This window comes from Papaver somniferum, chromosome 11 (genome assembly GCF_003573695.1).
Source record: "Papaver somniferum cultivar HN1 chromosome 11, ASM357369v1, whole genome shotgun sequence".
In the NCBI taxonomy this organism is placed as follows: Eukaryota; Viridiplantae; Streptophyta; class Magnoliopsida; order Ranunculales; family Papaveraceae; genus Papaver; species Papaver somniferum.
The window spans coordinates 37,079,625-37,094,874 of record NC_039368.1 but is presented as its reverse complement, the minus strand read 5'-3'; the positions used below and the strand labels follow the sequence as shown (position 1 = coordinate 37,094,874).

The 15,250-nt window shown below is 37.6% G+C and overlaps 3 protein-coding genes across 5 annotated transcripts; 1 reads left to right on the top strand and 2 right to left on the bottom strand.

Annotated features, from left to right (window-relative positions):
• Positions 1-1,338: 1,338 nt before the first annotated feature.
• Positions 1,339-1,888, bottom strand: LOC113324315 (mavicyanin-like). The gene is made up of 2 exons (XM_026572633.1): positions 1,720-1,888; positions 1,339-1,634 (listed from the first exon to the last, which is right to left on the bottom strand). Exons 1-2 carry the CDS (start codon positions 1,886-1,888, stop codon positions 1,339-1,341), a joined length of 465 nt encoding a protein of 154 aa, XP_026428418.1.
• A 2,143-nt stretch (positions 1,889-4,031) lies between these two features.
• Positions 4,032-9,233, top strand: LOC113323125 (nucleolar MIF4G domain-containing protein 1-like). Of its 2 annotated transcripts, none has more exons than XM_026571393.1 (14): positions 4,032-4,127; positions 4,405-4,480; positions 4,581-4,675; positions 4,783-5,536; positions 5,627-5,694; positions 5,805-5,887; positions 6,390-6,489; positions 6,707-6,792; positions 7,244-7,326; positions 7,621-7,742; positions 7,838-7,939; positions 8,052-8,345; positions 8,438-8,560; positions 8,785-9,233. In XM_026571393.1, the coding sequence occupies exons 2-14, from the start codon at positions 4,477-4,479 to the stop codon at positions 9,166-9,168; spliced, it is 2,298 nt and encodes a 765-aa protein (XP_026427178.1). In that variant the 5' UTR covers positions 4,032-4,127; positions 4,405-4,476; the 3' UTR covers positions 9,169-9,233. The 2 variants fall into 2 exon arrangements, with proteins under 2 accessions (XP_026427178.1, XP_026427179.1); XM_026571394.1 differs by having other exon boundaries at positions 4,071-4,127; positions 4,414-4,480.
• A 700-nt stretch (positions 9,234-9,933) lies between these two features.
• Positions 9,934-14,767, bottom strand: LOC113320503 (5-methyltetrahydropteroyltriglutamate--homocysteine methyltransferase 2-like). 2 transcript variants are annotated; one of them, XM_026568411.1, is made up of 11 exons: positions 14,611-14,767; positions 13,442-13,795; positions 13,262-13,349; positions 12,684-12,811; positions 12,199-12,590; positions 11,945-12,108; positions 11,768-11,848; positions 11,500-11,666; positions 11,307-11,412; positions 10,733-11,185; positions 9,934-10,615 (listed from the first exon to the last, which is right to left on the bottom strand). In XM_026568411.1, exons 2-11 carry the CDS (start codon positions 13,789-13,791, stop codon positions 10,247-10,249), a joined length of 2,298 nt encoding a protein of 765 aa, XP_026424196.1. In that variant the 5' UTR covers positions 13,792-13,795; positions 14,611-14,767; the 3' UTR covers positions 9,934-10,246. The 2 variants fall into 2 exon arrangements, with proteins under 2 accessions (XP_026424196.1, XP_026424197.1); XM_026568412.1 differs by lacking the exon at positions 14,611-14,767 and adding an exon at positions 14,351-14,459.
• Between the last annotated feature and the right edge of the window lie 483 nt (positions 14,768-15,250).

Below are 15,250 nucleotides of genomic sequence, written 5' to 3'. Positions count from 1 at the left end.
AAAAACTTGCTCCTCTTCCTTCTCATCTTTCTTCTCTTCTCCTCAACTACAACCCATGGCGTATGTTAGGTAATAATCGAACAAACTCATCTTTGTTTACTCTTTTTTGTGCTTAAATAGGTTAGATTGCATGAAATCGGAGTAAAAATAGGGTTTCAGTTAGTTTCAGTTTCTATCATGCTAGTGTTACCTCTAGGTTCGCCAACCGTAATTTGAGTTTCTGAAGAACTTACGTCCAGGTTTAGATGAATTCAAACCGTAGAATTAGTTTGCATGTTGGTTTACGTCCAGGTTCCTTTTAATTCCAACCGTAGAAATTGGAATTACGTCCAGGTTTCTCTTAATTCCAACTGTAGAAAATAAATTTACGTCCAGGTTTATCTTATAAGCTAACCTAGACGTAATTCTTCCCGTATCTTTTTAGAAGAAGCTTCATATTGGATTACGTCTAGGTTCGTGAAGTAATTGTTCCAGACGTAAGTTTATACGTCTAGGTTCGTGAAGTAATTTTTCCAGGCGTAACCATCTATTTCTAGGTTCGTGAAGTTTTTTTCCAGACGTATGCTCCTACGTCTAGGTTTTTGAAGTGTTTTTCCAGATGTAAAACAAAATTACGGTTGGCAACGAAGCTCAACCCAACCGTAATTTTCAATGTAAGTTGAAAAATCTGAAACTTTTTACGTACTTAAGCAAGTTTTGAGAGAAATTGAACCCATGGAAGATAGTTTAGAGGTGTACTTGTTGATTTTCAACCATTGGTTCTTCACTTTGTTGATTTATTTCTTCAATTGGTTGAGATTCATCATCACTTTTTGTTAAACCTTCTCTACCATCTAACAAATCAATCATCTCTTGGTCTCCAACATGAGATATGTAAAACTTGTTCTCTCTATCATCCAAAGATTCGCCCACCTCGAATTGGTAATTTTGTTTCATCCATTTTGGTTGAGTGAATCAAAAAATCTAGGTTTTGAAAAAAAATCTCCAAAATTTTTCTTTTTTCTCTTCTCTTCGGTTTTTTTTCCCACAAAAACTTTGTCCAAGAATTCACCAAGTATATAACAAAATTCATATTCTTAATTTAATTGTTATCTAATTAAACTAAATTAAATTAAAATTAATTAAATAAGGGTTGTTTGGTCATTACAAAATCATTTGAGATAATAAGTTTTTTATATTACTTATAGATGACCCGTTTTTGTCCTATTAGATAACGCCCCTCTAATGGGATGTGACGCCCTAATAATAGCCTTCTATTAATAAAATGACAAAGAATCACACCACAATTTAATAGTGAACTGATGGAGGAGAACGAGGTACAGTTAGGCGTTCGATCAATCAAGCCATAGCAAACATGGCGCCAATAGCAACCGTAGCTATCATAACAATTTGATACCCGGATGCAAAAATCCCATTGGCTGCACTGGACGCATCTTGGACAGTGATGAATAGCTTTTGTCCGCCGGCGCAATGTTGTGCTACACCACACATGTACCATTTTTTTCCTGGGGTGGCAAGGGTAATTACATCATTTCCGGTGGCAAGAGCTAATTGTGGTTCTGGTTTAATACACTGGTCGAATTCAGTTCCATTCACTTTGAAAACATTGTGAGATCCAGGTGTGTACATAAACGCTGCAAAAAAATACTATTAGTTTTTCTGGTTAAAATAAAATATAATGTAATATGAAAAACTTAATCTCATTTCTAATTGAATTACATAAGGTATCTCCAACATAGAATTGTTTATCTTTAGCCCATGCTGCATAATCGAATTTGTTGTTCCAGCCGCTGTCATCGCCGACTGTGTAATCAGTAGCCGACGCAGTGGAAGGAAGGATAATCGCAACGATAGCGAGGGTAACGAAAAATTGCTTGTTGGAAGCCATGGCACCGAATTAATAATGAGGATATACTTGGGTAAAACCTCAAAGATTATGGTGAAATGATTAGCTTTTTGAGTTCAAAAGATGAGGATGGAGAACTAGTAGATGCTTATGATTTAAGTTGCTGATGTATTTATAGTTAACCTTTGAAAACTGATACTCGATTCGGCCATAACCATAAAGAACTGGTCTTAGTCGGCAGATACCAAGGGCGTTCTTAGGCTTCTCCGTAACTACAATGCTCAACCTTGTTCAATGGCCTGCACTTTTTCCCTTTTCTTTTTTTATTTGGTTATGCATGCTTGTTAGCAGTAGCTCCCGGACTTCCATACTACAAATCAAATTATTGGGGTGCAAGAGGACCTTATATGGTCTTTTTTTTTTTTTTTGTAAAATTTGAGTGATCAATTGAAACAAAATGATTGGATTTTTTTTGGTAGTCACTTCTTTTTGGTGGTGTGCATCTGAAAATCCGAAAATGCCCCTTCCTTTGGATCATAACTCCTTATGTATCATATTTTTTAGGGATATAATTGGAAAGCAAACCTTAATATAACATATCTAAAAATCTCGTTTGAATGGTTATAAAAAAATGTACGCAATGAATACAAACAACAGTATCAAATTTAGAGTTTTTATGAAAAATTCGGATTTTAGGCACAATTTTAGAAAATTAAATGTATATCCATTATGCAAACCACCATAAAAGATACATACTCCCTCTGTTTTTGGAAAAGAGATACTCTCACTTTTTCATTTTAGCCTAAAAATAGGCCAAACTGAAAAAAAAAAGAAAGTATCTCTTTTTCCCAGAAACGGAGGGAGTAATATTTTATGTAGCCATATTTTGGTTTATGCATCAACTAATTTTCCGTTGCAACTAATAAAATGATGTACTGCTCTCCATCTATTTCAAGAAAAGTGATACTTTCACTTTAGGCACAATTCTCGAAAATTGAATGCATAGTCATTATGCAAATCACCACAAAGGATGCATAATACATCATGCAACCACATTTTGATTTATGAATCGACTAATTTTCTGTTTCTGGAAAAAAGATACTTTCACATTTCGTTTCAGGAAAAGTGATACTTTTGCTACGTTTCAGAAACAGAGCGAAAGTATAGCTTTTTCTTAAACGGAGTGAAAGTAACACCTTTTCTGAAACGGGACGAAAGCATCACTTTTCCTGAAACGAAGCGAAAATATTATTTTTTCTGAAACAAGGAAAAAGTATCACTTTTTCTGAAATGGGGCGAAAGTAGTCGTAGATAAACCCGATCTTCGGATTTTTCTTAAGTCGGCCCTCCCACCGTGGTAACGGTTGTACTAGTACACCATTACGTGTAATCAATTTATGCAACGGTTGTACTAGTACACCATTACGTGTGATCTGGTTATCTAGTTGGTATTTCTCCGGTAAAATTGATGATTCTCTGTTATGTTGGTGGGGAAGACGGTGGCTAGGGTTTTTCCCGGGTTGGGTTATGGCTGAACCGGTTTCTCTGCTGATCCATGGTTGTTTCTCTGGTTTGGCCTTTTACTGCTTGGCCTTCCCATCGGTGGCGATCTTTTTATGTTGGCGAATTTGTATGTTGGCTTTCTTACTGTTTCTACTTTGCAGTTTGTAAACCATTGATGGTTTGTACTCCATTGATGTTGTTGTCTCCACTGATTTCTGTGGAATCTATCTTCAGAGTCGGTTCCTTATATATCAGTTTAGTTTCTTTAGTTGTCTACAATATGAATGCTAGTTGTCCTTTAGAATTTGTTTCGGCGTTTTCAATTAGTATTCAGTAGAAGCTTGTCGATTTATGGGTCACCGTTTCGCCAACGAGTTTACTCTGTTTTGGGGTCTTGTCAAGTTGCTCGTTAGAACTTTCGTTTAATAAAATATATCCCCTTGTTAAACAAAAATTATGCAGTGAATTATTTTGAAAATGATGCCGTTCCATTAACCAATCACGAATGTGTTCAAGAAGTGTTGTCGAGTTATGAACCAGCACTGTGGTGTGGTTGCCCTGACAAGTACAATCTCAGGCTGATGTGCCGTTATGGCTTCTAAAATGCTACAAATCGAGTCAACCCACTGATCCGTTCACACGGTGACCCTCATCCAACGGCCCACAGTCGCCTTAATTCCTTAAACCCTTCTTGCCTCTTCTTCTACTATCTCGTTTTCTCCTCTTTCCATGAACTTCATAGCAGCTGCATCATCACCACCACTGCACCGTCAAACAGGTAATCACGCATCTCTCTCATGCACAACAACAACAGTAACATATCACCACTGGTTCGTTAACTATTTTGGATTTAGGGTTCACTTTTCAGTTATAATATTCTCTTGCAGCCACTTAGGTTTTCTTGTACTCACTATTTAGAACTCTAATTATATCTATATATATATATATATATCTAGAAATCACAAATGCGCTTTTTATTGGCCAAACACTCCAAAGGATGAATCATCTTATTTTCTTAGGTATGAATTCAACATCTAACAAGTTGTACCTGATAGGGGGAAAAGTTGAACGGAGGGTTTTGATTCAGTAGCAAATTGTCTATGGTGATGCAATTCAGACATTAAGGAATGGGTAATTGCTTACGTCTTATCTGCATTTTGGAGTTCTTATGTGATTTCTTGTTCATCATTGTCTGTTTTTAAGGTTTCTTTTTTTGCTGTAATTGATTCAGCGGAAAAATCTGTTAAGAAGTCTCGAAAAGAGGAAAGAAAAGAACTTAGGTTAGAAAAGCAGAAGCATCGGTTTACATCATGGATGGAACATCAAGTAATCTGCTTTTTCTCTTCTTTTATTTAATTTATTTTGTTTTGGTTTTGTGCTGTATTGTTAAGTAAGAATTTGCTAATGAGCATTATACTGGAAAATTAATACAGAAGCTTAAAAAAGCAAAGAAAGATTTGAACAAGCGACCGACCCAGAAAACGTCAAAGCCCAGAGAAGATGAGATATCCGAGACGGATGGAAGTGACGATGAACCTTCTTTGCCAAGGATATCGGAATCAGAAGTTGTGGTCTCAAAAGTACCAAAGAGAAGGAAAGAGACAAACGGGGTTCAGCGAAAACCGAAGAGCAAATTCGAGGAGTATCTAGACATGGAATTGACAAAAGGAAGGGTTACAGCCGAAGAGGATTTAAAGCTGGAGAGGAAGCTAGCAAAGAGGCTCAAAGTGAAAGGCCGAAAATTACAGGGCCTGGATGAGGGGATGGATTTGTTGTTTGAAGGGATTCCTTCTCTTGTGGATTCCCTAGAAAATGAAGGTCAGAATGTTGAAGACGATGAAAACAAATCCAAACTCACAGATGCTAAAAAACGTAAAAAGAAGAAAGTGTCTAAGCAAGTACTGGATTCCTCGAAAAATGAAGGTCAGGACGTTGAAGATGATGAAAATAAATCTAAACTCACAGATACAAAAAAACGTAAAAGGAGGAAGGTGTCGAAGCAAGTACTGGAGGATGAGACGACTGGAGAAACTCTGATGGTTCCGAGTGATACTGCTGATGTGCCCAGTGGGGAATCTACTCGTAAGCCTACAGCTGTTGATCCTAATGCTAAATATGTAGCTCCTCATCTTAGACCTGCAGCAAATGAATCTGAAGACTTCACTCGAGCTCGACGTCAAGTGCGAGGTACACAGATCCTCCTTATTGTTTAATATCAGATTGAACTTTGTGTTGCATTTTGGATTTGACTTCTTCTTGGTATTCTACTTGGTGCAGGGCTTTTAAATAGGCTTTCTGAATCAAATGTTGAATCAATTACAGGAGAGATATCGACTATCCTCAGGGTACAACCCGCTCTCAATCTCAGTCAATATTAATTTGCAACCTTTCATAGTAAACAGCTCGTGACTTTGCCTCCTTCAGAATTTTGACAATTGCACTAACCCATTTGCAGACTGTTAGTCGCAGTTTTGGTGCCCAAATTATTACTGAGGAGGTTTTAGCTTCCTGTTCCCGAGGACCTCGCGGAAACGAACAGTTAAGAGCTGCATCTATTTCTTACTTCCTTTCTTGTCAACTTTATCCTTTCTGCTACCTCCTTTTGGTGCAGGCTTCACTTATCTCTGTTGTATTTTTAGTTGGTTGTTCCTCATCTTGCTCTACTAAAAACATACAGAAACGTATTTGAATTCCGAATCTGTACATCTGTAGCCTTATTTGGTTTTAGCAGATAAACCCCTTTTTTTGCTCTTCTACTTATAAAAGAGGGTTTTGTTCTAATTGAAAAGGGGTGAGAAGATCCTCTGTCATGCAAGCAAAGCAATATATAATAGTGAAAAATACCTTACACATACTGTGAAATTAAAAACCTCAGAAGCCACTACTAATGTTTATAACCTTGCCTTCAAAGCTGAAAAGCAACCTTCGATTAGAAAGGAATGTTTACGGACTTGATTGTTATCTTTGCTGATTTTTTTTTCCATCACTTAGTTGTTGCCATTGAATAGTCTGTGAAGAGCTTGTGCCTTTGCTTGTGAAGGTATGCTGCTATTTTTGCATCTTTTGTTGCTGGGATGGCATGTTTAGTAGGCGTTGACCTCGGCGCAAAACTTATTGCTTCTGTTGCTAAAGCTTTTGAGGTATGTTTAAATTTGACAAGCGTTCCTTATGGGTAGGACTTTAATTTGTTTGCTAATGGTGTAACTGCTTAAGTTGTAACATCAGTGTCGATACTTAACAGAGAAATAACCTTTTAATTTTTAGCTTATACAACTAATCAAGCTAGCTATTTTACAATTATATTTTGCAAACAGCACCCATTGGTAGCCATTTATACTTCATTTTATTTTGTTTCAGGATGAATTTTTGAACGAAGACAATCTTTCATTGCGAAACCTGACACTTCTACTTTCTTATCTGTGCATCTTTGGGGTTTGTGCAAGGTGGGTTTGACAAAATTCAAATGCTTTTGAAGGAAAATAGTTGATCTTTTTACCGAAAATAGGAAACAAAGTACGGTCCTCTGGTATATTCACTATATTAGGTTTCCCAATCTCTTAAATTCAGTTGAAGCAAATTTTTGTGTTTTTATCATTTCTATACTCTGAGTCCCTGACCACATATAAGCCACTAATTTTGTGTGGGAGCAAGTTTCCTGGTGAAATTGTAGCGGTTTCTATATCGTTAGAGATAAAGTGGTTCTTTTCATGTATATTGTTTTATCATTGCTATTTCACCATAAAGGCTTTTAGTGTTTTGCGGAAACTATGTTTCTGGTTATATTTCTTCTCTAGAATAAAGTAATGTTTTGGAATTTTGTTTACTAAATTTGGTTTTCTCTCTCTGTCTCTCTGTATTATATCTAAAATATAGCTCTTTTATCATATTATCTAGTGATTTGATATACGACTTCCTGAGCATTCTGAGCAAGCGATTAAGGGAGATAGACGTGTCTATTATCTTGACAATACTACAATGTAAGCTTTCTTCCCTTGAATGTCTTCTTTGTGTGAATGTTTTTAATAAATATAAAAGACTCCGAATGGTGTTTAAGAAAACCATCCACCTTTTTATGAATGCAGCGTATTTAGTTTGTGCCACTTTGCTCTCTTTTAATGGTTGACTATTGACACCATATGTGCTGCCTTGGTGCAAATATTTTCGTTCTTAGCTTTTATTATGTATTTTGCTTAAATCAGTAGTTGATCAACATGTTCGGTATTTAAATTCTAAAATCAGTACTGTGTACATTGTGTTGATGGCATTAATAGGTTGTGGAATGAAATTAAGAGCTGATGATCCGACGGCCATGAAAGATTTTATAGTCAGTATTCAAAACCGAGTAAGCGAGCTGAAGTCTGTACCTGGTGAACAGCCAATAAGTAACAAACGGGTATTGCTCTTTTGTACTCGTAAACTACCTATTGATCATCTAGCTTTATCTAGTTGTTTATTCATTTCTCATTTGTCTCTTTCCCTGTTTCACAGATGGAATTTATGCTTGAAACAATATGTGATATCAAGAACAACAAAAAAAGGGCTAAACAGGATCCTGTTCAGCACACCCGGATCAAGAAATGGTTACAAAAGGTTTTTCTATCATTAAAAGAATATGCTCATTTACTTTATAAAACATGGTTGCTTAGTTTTTTTTTCGATGTCTTGAAGCATTTTCTTCTGGTTTGTTATTGTTTCCTTGTAGTTGAGAGTGGAAGATGTTTTACTCCGTGGGCTGAAGTGGGACAAGCTTCTAGATCCAAACAAAAAAGGCCAATGGTGGGTTTCTGGAGAATTGGCCTCCACGACTAATAGAGTTGAAGACCTGGCTAGCACCATTGACAAAGAGGTTGTAGAAGCTCAGAAATTGCTGCAACTTGCAGCGTCGCAAAGAATGAACACAGATGCAAGAAGAGCAATTTTTTGTATAATTATGAGTGGTGAGGACTATGTAGATGCTTTCGAAAAGCTTTTGAGGTTGGATCTTCCAGCGAAACAGGTTTGCCCTCCCTTGTTTTTCATTTGCTTCTATGGTCAATAATATTCTTGTTGATGTAAAAGTGAACTAAAGATCTTTCTGCACAAATGCAGGATAGGGAGATAATGCGAGTCGTCGTAGAGTGCTGTATGCACGAACAAGTGTTCAACAAATATTATACAATTTTAGCATCCAAATTGTGCAGCCATGAAAAGAATCACAAATTCACTTTGCAGGTATGCTAGTTCTTTATCCATCTTCTTTATTTTGCAGAATTAAAGATTATTTTAGATTTTTCTTTTTGGATCAATATAAACAATTATTAGCCCACTGCAGAAAATCAAAATATGGACCCTAAGCTGAACTGAATTATTGATGCCCTATGCAAATAGTTTTTTAACTGGTTTGCAGTTTTCTTTTGTTTGCAAGTGTTAATTTGTTATTTGGAATTAACTTTCAGTATTGCTTGTGGGACCATTACAAAACTCTTGATGAGATGGAGCTGACAAGATCGCTGAATCTAGCAAAATTTGTAGCGGAAATCCTTTCCACATTTTCCATGTCCCTTGCCGTCTTGAAGACGATTGATTTCACTGACCCTCAGCAGTTAACTCCGAAAAGGATCATGCATTTTAGGATTCTCTTTGAGGAAATTTTCAAGCAATCAGACGCACTTATTTGGAACATCTTTACCCGCATTGCCATCATGCCTGAGCTTGAAAATTTGCGCAATGGTATAGAATTTTTCGTCAAGCAGTTTGTAGTGAGTAGTAATAAAAACCTTTCTGGAAAATTCGCAATTGCTAGAAAGGCTCTCAAGAATGTTGCTGGAGTTCTCATGTAATGTCGTCTTTGATAGAAGTTTTGCTTAGTTTTAAGTTAATTAAATAGATTCTGTTTTACTCTTCAGCAGTACATTACAAATTAAGGTTGCATTGGGTGTTATTGCTCAAGTTCTTAGGAAAGACTTCGACACAGTTAAATAGATTTTTATCCCCCTTTTAAGGTCTGATAGAAGGAACAAGTGACACGGCTGATACCAAGTAGATTATTATCATCTTCATCAAGATGACAATGATCAGAGTTCGTAGCAGGAACGGATTAGAAAGTACCCGAATAGAAAACCCAAACATCACAGTATCACAACTCAAAAACCTTAATTGAATCTCAACTCCGTGTGCCAATCTCTCAACAAACAATCTCCTTAAATCATACTAGCTTACTATTAGCAAAATCCCCTCAAGATAAGCTAAAGTTAACGATTTATCATCAAAACTACAAACTCTAATATATACTGCTTCCATTGGCTCTACTTTCTCTATTTGTTCAAATGAAACCCGAAATAATCAACGGATGGCAAATATACTTGGCCATTGTTTGATGAGAACTTCTGTTCTCTGTTTACCCTAAAGGAAAATTGTTTGCTAGCATCCTCACTGGTATTATTGATTTAGAGATGGATATCAAGCCATGAAGTCACCACCAAGTCTCTCCATATGTTCATTGAAAATGTCGTTAAAGACCAAAAACTCGGGAAGATATTCTTGAATTTGCAAATTCTCTTTTGGGTATGATCCTTAATGAAATGGGAAGCTAAAAGCAGCAAAAATAGTAAAACTAACAAATCGTTGGTTTGAATTTGAATTTCTCAATTCAAAGTACACTGGGGGTAGAGCTCTGCTTAGCGTCTCCAATGAAATTAGAGACAGATACACAGAACCATAATAAAAAAGAGAAAAAATAATAATGAAAATGGCCAGGAGAAAGGCCAAATTTAAACATTCACTACTACTACATCACTCATCAAATAAGCCCAATAAAAACGTTATTGAAAACAAGAAAATTATTTTTTCCTTTCTTTCCTCAAAACACCCCCCATAGTAAGTAACACCTATAAAATAATACCATCTTCAGTTTAATCTTCACTTGGCGCTGGCAAGTTCCTTACGGAGAAGCTTGGCGGCAGAGACCATGGCGGTAAGAGCAGGCTTCACTTCAGCATACTTACGGGTCTTGAGACCACAGTCAGGGTTAACCCACAAAATGTTGGTCTCTAGAACTGCAAGCATCTTGTTGACACGGTCAGCAATTTCCTCTGTTGATGGGATTCTTGGGGAGTGAATGTCATACACACCAGGGCCGATACCAGCACCATACTTAACTCCTTCACGGAAAACGGAGAGAAGCTTCTCATCAGATCGAGAGTTCTCAATAGTGATGACATCGGCATCCATGTCAATGATGGAGTGGATGATGTCATTGAAGTTAGAGTAGCACATGTGGGTGTGGATCTGTCATCACAAAATCAGTCCGGGGTATAACTTTCAGTTCCAAACTAGAATCAATAATACAAATATGAAGAGAGATTCCACTGTCAAATTTCTGGAGACAAAAGAGAAGACAAGTACCTGGGTGGTATCTTGGACGCCACAGTTGGTGATACGGAAGGAGTGGACAGCCCAGTCCAAGTAGAAAGCTTGTTCAGATTTCCTTAGAGGCACACCCTCTCTCAAAGCAGCCTCATCGATCTGGATAACATTAATTCCGGCTTTCTCAAGATCCTCAACTTCATCCTTGATTGCCAAAGCAATTTGATAGCAAGTCTCGAATCTGGGTTGGTCATTTCTAACGAAAGACCAGTTCAAGATGGTGACTGGACCTGTAAGCATACCCTTCATTGGGCGAGCAGTCATGCTCTGAGCCATGGAAGACCAGAATACAGTCATGGCCTTGGGGCGGCTCACATCACCGTAGATGATTGGTGGCTTGACACACCTGGAACCGTAGGATTGCACCCACCCGTTGACGGAGAAGGCGAAACCAGATAATTGCTCTCCAAAGTACTCAACCATGTCGTTTCTCTACATAAAGTTTATCTAATGAGCGACAAATATCCATGTTGTGCATTCCATGTTAATGCTAAATGGAACCTATTATCTTGCCACATGGTACGAACATCAAGATGTATAAGAGTTAACTAACCTCGGGCTCTCCATGGACAAGGACATCAATGTCGAGCTCTTCTTGGAGCTTGACAACTTTAGCGATTTCCTTCTTGATGGCCTCAACGTAATCAGCCTCGGAGATTCTAAACAAGTGATTTCATAAGATCAGAAACTAGAATACAAACCTTCATTGATTTAGTGAGAAAAATAAGTATCCGAGGCAAACTCACTTCTTGGCTTTGTATTCACGACGAACTCTTCTGAGCTCGATGGTCTGAGGGAAAGATCCAATGGTGGTGGTTGGGAGGATGGGAAGGTTCAACTTCTTCTGCTGAGCATCCAATCGAGAGCTCACGTTTGTGGCTCTACGGTGCTCAGATCCCCTCAAAGCGGTAGCCTGAGTAATGTTAAAACAGTAACTGTTGGGTAAGAACAGGAAATCTATTGGAGACTACGGGAAAACAGGATGTGGGATTTCAAATTCAACAAAGCACTTACAGCCTTCTGAACAGACTCGTTAGTTACTCTTGGAGAGCTCTTTCTTGAAGCCTGGGCAGCAGCGTTGGCAGAGAAAAATGCCTGAAAATCAGCAACAGAGAGTGAGCAGCCTAAATTAGATAACAAACTGACCCTGGCCTGAGGTTAGGTTACTAATGGAAGTGCTGATATGAGTACCTCATCCTTCTGTCCAGTTAATGCCTTTGCCAATGCATTAACCTCAAGAACCTTCTGTGCAGCAAATGCCATCCATGACTTCAGTTCCTGGTCAAACTTGGTCTCATTAACGAGATCAACTGCGGTGTGGAGGAGGGAGCAAGAAGTAGAGACCACAAGCTTGTCTGCAGAGGTAAAATTAAGGATATGAGATTTTCTGATCAGTAAGAAAAACATTCATAATCATGTAGCAAATAGAATGTGAGGATGCATACCCTTTCCAACGATGCCTTCAAGAGCGGTCAAAGTTTCGAGAGATGAAGCAAGATCATTGGCCCAGATGTTCCTTCCATCAACAATACCAGCAAAGAGGTACTTGCCAGAAGGGAATCCACTCTTGATCAAGTCAAGGGTTTTAGCACCACGAACCAAGTCAAATCCAAAACCGGTGACACATTTCAAGGAGGTGAGGGTTTTGTATGCCTCAGCAGGAAGATCGGCAAAGTAGGTCTCAACAATAACATTAAGACCGGATAGGGTAGATTCTAGCTGAGAGTATGCGTCAGTGAATGCACTCAACTTCTCGGCATCAAGATCCATCACTAGTGTGGGTTCATCAAACTGGATCCATGAAGCACCAGCTGCCTTCAATTCAGCAATAACTTCCCTGTGGGGTTCACAATTGACATAACCAATTAGATAAGATGCACAAGGAAATATACATCTGCATGATGCTGTGTGGCAAACAAGTTGTCCTTACTTGTAGACTGGAAGAAGGCTTCCAAGAAGGGAGAGGCAAGAGAAGGATTTCTCAGCACCCTTGGCAGGTTTTGATAGCAACAAGTATGAGACAGGGCCAACAAGGACGGGGACTGTATCAATTCCAAGCTGTACATTATAACAAGAAAATAGTTACTAATTAATGTTACACCAGTAGCAATACCATAGAGAGGCCATATAGTCAATGGATCTCATCAAAGCAATGCCAGAGGTCAAACATATGCTTTAAATTGCTCAACTGTAATAGTATAACATGCTCTCGTGATGGGTGAAACTATCAAACTGTTTGATCTAAGTCTTAATACCTATCACTCACTATCACCAGATAATACTCTGGTGGTTAACACAACTTTGAATTGATTTGCAATCTAAGATATTTCATACAAAAGATCTTTAAAAGGAATTGCTTAGGAATGGCAATAGCCCTGGGATAAGAAATTAAGAGAGCAGCACTCATCTAGAGGGAATAATTTTTAACACCTTCATAAGAGAAAACTAAACGAAAACATGTGTTCAGAGTAGGAAATGTTGTGATAGCTGAACTAAATGGGAACTTACAGCCTTGGCTTCCTTGTATTCTGACACTGCCTTGTGAGAAGCATACGAGAACTTGGTCTCAGCACTCAATTCAGGGACGATGAAATGGCTGCATTAGCAAGAGACATGTTAGTCAATATTCTCTATACAATTGAGTTCTTATTCTACAACCAACAAAGGCAAGGCAGAAAGGTGACTTACTAGTTGGTGTCGAACCACTTGGTCATTTCCATGGCACCAATGGTTGCATTACCCCTAGCCATGGAGAAGTAAGTATCGAAACCGATCTCACCACCATTCCAGTTGTATCTAGCAGGAACAGCTCCAACCATTGCTGTGGTGTCGAGAACTTGGTCGTAGTAAGCGAAGGTGTTACTGGGGATATACTTGGTCCCAGCATCAGCCATTTGCTTCCAGATGGAACATCTGAGATCTGCGGCTACCTTCTGCAAATCCTCGGCAGTGCTCTTACCATCCCAGAAAGATTCAAGAGCAAACTTGAGCTCTCTCTTTGGCCCCATTCGTGGGTATCCAACAATATGTGAAGCCATTTTTCTGTTTCATCAAATTCAATCCAAAAAAATCAGTATCATTTATAACCTCCCAATAATTCATTTAAATATTTATTTATCACTAAAAACAAAGATCTGTACTTGTTTGTAAATTTAAAGAATCCATAAAAAGTTTTAACACTTTGGCATTATCCATAAGAATCAGATATCTCTATACAAACATGGCTGGATCTGTTAGTTAACTATCTATAAACTAAGTTCAGGTGCAAATCTAAGCTTCTAAACAGTGATTGTTAAGGATCTTACTAATCTAGATAAAATGTGACCACCAATTCTAATGTTTCGTGTGAAATGTGACAGATCTATACAGATTGATGATCTAAATCGAGATCCAACTAATACATTTCTCTAGATCCTCTAACAATGACATCAAAAAAGTAATCACTATTTTCACTAACTTTATAATTCTGCAAATTTTCTCGATAATGAAGCTAACTTTTTCAAAAAACAATTATATAATCTAAAGATTTACTCCTTTTAGATTCAAAATCAATTACCAATGCAGGAAAATCTCCAGTAACAAAACGTACTTACTTACAGGTATCGATTATAATCAAAAAACACGAAATCTATCAGATCTGTAAAGATTTACACTGACGAATCTGAATCACATTAACTAATCGAGTTTTGTCGTGTGTTTTTGTGTTTATGTTATTCGATTTTAAGTTTTTAAGATATTTGAGTGAAACTCTAAGATTAAAAATATAGATCGGATGCTTAAATTAGAAGAAACTAAAAGTTCATTATAGGGTTTGACGGAACCCTAGTTTTAAGATAGAGTGGGAAACCAGTACGAACCTTTAAATTCGGAAAAAGAACCGGGGAAATTAATAGACTGATTCTCTGTAACCAAATTTAGAGAAGTAGTAGAGAAGAAGAGGAAGAAGGACACGAGTGTAGAGGGAAGTTCGGGGTATATTTATAGACTCCGCCAGATCTCATTCAATAATAAATATTTATTTTCCCAACATTTTCTCTTCTTTTTTTTTATATATTTTAATTTTCTTTTTAGCAATTTTCTGGTAGACCAGCGAATCATCTAATTTGCTGATAATACCCCATATACACAATAATTGCTAATTGTAGACTAGTATGATGGCTTCACCAACCCCCGAACAAATGATAGTCCGCCTACACCCTGACTTTGATTTTACGTGAACGTTAATTGACAAACTATTGAATTTTCACTCTTTTATGGTCTTTAAGAGCATCCACAGTGGGCGAGTATAACCAAAAATTTGGAATGAGATCGTAACACAGTGGGATGGAGTAAAGATCAAATCCCAACCAAAGATCAAATTCCAGATCAAATATGGTCGCGACCAAATCCCAAATTCTAATATAGTCGGGCGTAAATTTAAAGTACGCTTGTTGCTGGGCGTAAATTTAAAGTACGCTTGTTAACGGGCGGAGATTTAAATTACGCCCGATGAAATTT

Coding starts and splice junctions, on each gene's coding strand:
- LOC113324315 (XM_026572633.1), bottom strand. CDS start 1,888: ATGGCTTCCAACAAGCAATTTTTCGTTACCCTCGCTATCGTTGCGATT. Junction 1,635..1,719: donor CTATGTTGGAGATACCTTAT/GTAATTCAATTA, acceptor ATTTTTTTGCAG/CGTTTATGTACACACCTGGA.
- LOC113323125 (XM_026571393.1), top strand. Junction 6,490..6,706: donor CTGTTGCTAAAGCTTTTGAG/GTATGTTTAAAT, acceptor ATTTTGTTTCAG/GATGAATTTTTGAACGAAGA. Junction 8,346..8,437: donor TGGATCTTCCAGCGAAACAG/GTTTGCCCTCCC, acceptor GCACAAATGCAG/GATAGGGAGATAATGCGAGT.
- LOC113320503 (XM_026568411.1), bottom strand. CDS start 13,791: ATGGCTTCACATATTGTTGGATACCCACGAATGGGGCCAAAGAGAGAG. Junction 11,413..11,499: donor CGTGAATACAAAGCCAAGAA/GTGAGTTTGCCT, acceptor TCACTTGTTTAG/AATCTCCGAGGCTGATTACG. Junction 10,616..10,732: donor GCGTCCAAGATACCACCCAG/GTACTTGTCTTC, acceptor TTGTGATGACAG/ATCCACACCCACATGTGCTA.